At 54.1% G+C, this 4,182-nt stretch overlaps 1 protein-coding gene across 1 annotated transcript; it reads left to right on the forward strand.

The window, feature by feature from the left end:
• Positions 1–1,403: 1,403 nt before the first annotated feature.
• DUSP14 (dual specificity phosphatase 14) lies at positions 1,404–2,350 on the forward strand. Its single transcript, XM_010158557.1, has one exon. It carries the CDS (start codon positions 1,404–1,406, stop codon positions 1,998–2,000), a length of 597 nt encoding a protein of 198 aa, XP_010156859.1. The 3' UTR covers positions 2,001–2,350.
• The last annotated feature ends 1,832 nt before the right edge of the window (positions 2,351–4,182 follow it).

Here is a 4,182-nt window from a genome sequence, read left to right on the forward strand (position 1 = left end):
CCCATGGTTTGCAGGAGCTGCTCAAGTAGCTGCCAGCAGGGAACAAGCCACAGAGGAGACCGTGTTATGCTCGTTAAGTTACCGTACCGCAAAGCCGTGCCAAAAATCTGCTGGCAGCATTACCAGCCGCTGCCGAGACCTGCCGGTGTTCCACGGCGCACGGGATGCAGACAGATGGCTGCGCTGTCCTGGCAGGGTCCGGGGAGCCACAGTTGGGGTCTCTCAGCCCTTTGACAACTGTCTCTGACCCGGAGTCAACTGCTGGAGGGACGGGCGCCCTGTCGCCCGAGGCACTGAGCACTCCCCAAATCCCCTCCACACGAAGCCGGGTGACACTCTGGTGGGGGCTCACACGTAGCTGGGCAGAGCAGGAACCGCCCAGCCCGCGCTGACCGGAGCCTCTTCCGTGGTGCAGCTCCAGCTGGAGACGGCGTAGCGAAAAGTGAATTGCAGCTTATTAACGCGCCAGGGCTCGGCCCTTGTTGGGGCTGCTCCGCTGGCTTCGAAGTCCTGCGGGAAGAGGGGAAGTGAAAGCGGGGGTTTGTCCTGGGGACCACAGCGGGGATGCACGCCTCACGCGGGCGAAGCCAGGCCTGCGCAGGTTGTCTCTCCCCGGAGCATCAGTCATGAAAGCAGCAGGAAAAAGAGCCTCCCTTGCCCCAGCCCCTGCTTCGGTGTCACTCAGCTTCTGACATAACCAGGTCATTCTTTTCACACTTCCCCGGCCCAGATGAGAGCCGATTACTGATCTGGATGGACATGACTCACTGCCTTTTCCAACAGGCAACTTCTCTGTTTATATACGTTGGCAGGGCTTTCAGATACCCAAAAAAGGAGAAGGGTGGTGGTGGGGAGAGGGCAAGGTACTTTAACTTGCTGGCATCTGCATCTGGCCCGAGCGAGTTGCTCCTCACCATCCCCTTGGCCTCTGGCCAGTTATGAAGTTGCTGCTTTTGAGCCTGGAAAAGGCGTAGCTAATTTTCCACATGCTAATCTGGGTGTAATGCTGTCCGGGCCCACAGGTAGACTGCCTAAACCCTCAACAAGTAATTGCAGCTAATTAGGCTGGGAGACTCTTTTTTGGTTAATACCTGTCCAGGCAATGCCTGGGGCACCCCTGGTAATCAGCACTGCGCAAACCTGGATCCACCTTACCCCAGGGAGGTTTGCCAGCAGGAGGTTGTCCAGGCCGCAGCAGGGCGAATTGGGTTTTCCTGTTCTCTTGCACAGACGTGGTCTCATCCGACAGCTGCCCCGCTCACGTGGCATTGCTTGTGTTTTGCAGTGACTAAGCAGAGGGAGCTCTTGCTGCCCTAGCACTACCAGGCCAGACAATCCTTCCCTTGGCTGAAGATCCCCTCAGATCTCTTCCCATAATGGAAGCGTGAGTGCCAAGATCCTCCATGACCTCCAGAAGCCACAACTCCTTACCGAGAACTCTGATGGCTCCACGAATGCTTTCTGAAGGTGCCCTTGGGGGCATCGCCCAAATTACCCCCTCGCTGTACCTGAGCCGAGGCAGCGTTGCCTCCAACCGGCACCTGCTCCTCTCCCGGGGAATCACCTGCATTATCAACGCAACCATCGAGATTCCCAATTTTAACTGGCCCCAGTTTGAATATGTGAAAGTGCCTTTGGCTGACATGCCCAACGCCCCCATCTCCCTGTACTTCGACAGCGTTGCCGACAAGATCAACAGCGTGGCACGGAAGCACGGAGCCACCCTGGTCCACTGTGCCGCCGGCGTGAGCCGGTCGGCCACCCTCTGCATCGCCTACCTGATGAAGTACCATAAGGTGTCCCTCTTCGAGGCCTACAACTGGGTCAAATCAAGACGCCCCGTTATACGCCCCAACGTGGGCTTCTGGAGGCAACTGATAGACTACGAGAGGAAGCTCTTTGGGAAGACGACAGTTAAAATGGTGCAGACACCCTATGGCATCATCCCAGATGTTTACGAGAGAGAGAGGAGACCCCTGATGCCTTACTGGGGAATTTAATGGGACTGCAGCCGGGAAGCACAACAGAAGGGACGTGCTGTTCTGAGTCAACCAGACTGGAGACATTCCCTTCTCCTTCTACAGCCAACTTTGGTTCTTTACCATACAGCAGAACCTCAACTAATTCTCACCTCACTAACCTGCAAGGCCAACAATTCCCTTCAAAGCATTTCTCTCTGCAGGGATTCCTCCTTCTGCATTCTCTGATTTAGCAGAACAAGCTCCCCTTCTAAGTTTATTCCTTTGTTAAGCATCCCTCCCTTTTTTAGTAAGTTCATTAGTATCCTGTGAGGAAAGGCCTAAAAGGCGTTTGGCAGAGGCAGTGACTACAGTGCGCTTTGTGTGCGGTAGCCTGGGTGTTTCGTTAATAGCCTGTTTGCTTCCTTGCAAAATCCTGTAGCGGCTGGGGAGCGGCACTAGCACAGAACGAGCGAGGTCCTCCGTGAGGGGGTTTTCCAGAGCCAGGAAGGCAGGCGCACGGAGTCCCGGTGCTAGTGCCGGCGTTTTCTTTAGCATCTGTAGTGACCCTCAGTATATAGTGTTTGAGACCTTTAGTCAGCTCTTAATCTGTATCAGAAGTCAAAAATAAATTCAGTAAAAGAAGAGTGAAGTCAGTTCGTGTCGGCCACAAGTAACACAAAATCTGAATGAGTTGCTCAAATCAGTCCAAGATCCTTTCTCACTCGTTCCACGCCAGGGCAGGAGTTCTGGAATACACTTACACTACTGAAAAATGCTGGTGTTTTCTGTGGGTGGGAAGTAAAGAGAGATCCTGTCCCCATGTGGCTCAAGAGAGAAGCGAGAGGTTAACCCTCCGTGCACTGGACAGCCAAAGAAAGGTTTGGGAAGCTGCGCAGGCACGGCCACCTTCCAGAGGGGCTGAGCTGTGCTTTCTCATACTCAACCAGTAAATTGGAAGTAGGTAAATCTGCTTGATTACTTAGCTCTCAGTATGGTCGTGATCTGCCTTAGCCCATTTTTAAATCGCCTCGTTACATCCTCAAGGTTACGTTGCATTCTAGAGTTACTCTGCGCAGAACGGCACCTGTTCAACCTCCCGGACAAGGATGGCTTTGCCTTGGTCTATGCGAGATGAGAACGATTCCAACCCGAGACGTGGGAGAAGCCTTTCCGTGGTGTAGCCGCTGCCTCCTGGACGTCGCTCCTGTCCCTGTGGATGGGAGGGGACTGGTTTCGTGGAAGCATAACTGGACCACCGGGAGAGCAAGGCAAGTCTGTTCCTTGACGAGACATTTGTGTCCTCTGTCCCATCTGTGAAGGAGGAGCGCACAGATTGCTGGATGCCGAGATAGCCATCTGATTTAAATGAGATTCTATACTTGTAAAAAAATCAATAAAGGTTAAACAAGAACACGTGTTGGTTTCCTGTTCTGAACTGCGCTGCTGTCACTCAGGTAATGTCGAGGACACGGTGTAATACCGACCAGTGGCTTTAAACAAATTTGGACCTTGGCCTTGAGAAAAATACTGTGATCTGTTCCCATCACCGGGCTGATCCATCTGTGTTTCCCGCAATTCCTGGTCCTCATCACAAAAAACAGGCAGTTGATTTGGGCACTAATGTTATCTTCCAAGGTCCTCGCTGAACAGCTGAGGCTTCAGGGAACAGCAGACACGGTTAAAGGTTTGCTCTGAGACGGACCGCGCTGCCCGAGGATCAGCACAGGGAGGGTTCTGGTTTTCCCAGGTTCAGGGTTACGAGGGCTGAAATACTGTTATTGCTGACACAAAACTCTGCAAATGGCCTCAGCCTCATTCGGATCGGGAGTAAAACCAGACCTGGTTGGACTAAAACTCTGGATCTGAGTGAATCTGATAGAGAGGCTTTTAGCAGCTCCGACCGGGAAGCTGGGTTTCTAATTTACTGCAGAAAGAGTTTTACCAGACTGGGCAATGCCACTTGCGTAAAGGTACTCCCGGGGCAGGAGTCGGCGCTCTGTGAGGTCCCGCGAGGTGAGCGAGCACCACTGCGGGGGTTCAGACCCTTCAGCGAGGTCCAAGGCCGCTCCGGGGGGGCTTGGTGGCACGCAGCAGGTGAGAGCGCTCTCAGCCCCCGTGGATGGGGAGCCAGGAGCTTGGCCGTAGGTGCAACAAGCTGCACTAATGCCAGACCCGCGCCTGGCGACCCTGCAAGCGCCTGTAGGCAGCTAGGGCCAGGCGA

The sequence above is a fragment of the Eurypyga helias genome, unplaced genomic scaffold, assembly GCF_000690775.1.
Source record: "Eurypyga helias isolate BGI_N326 unplaced genomic scaffold, ASM69077v1 Scaffold36279, whole genome shotgun sequence".
In the NCBI taxonomy this organism is placed as follows: Eukaryota; Metazoa; Chordata; class Aves; order Eurypygiformes; family Eurypygidae; genus Eurypyga; species Eurypyga helias.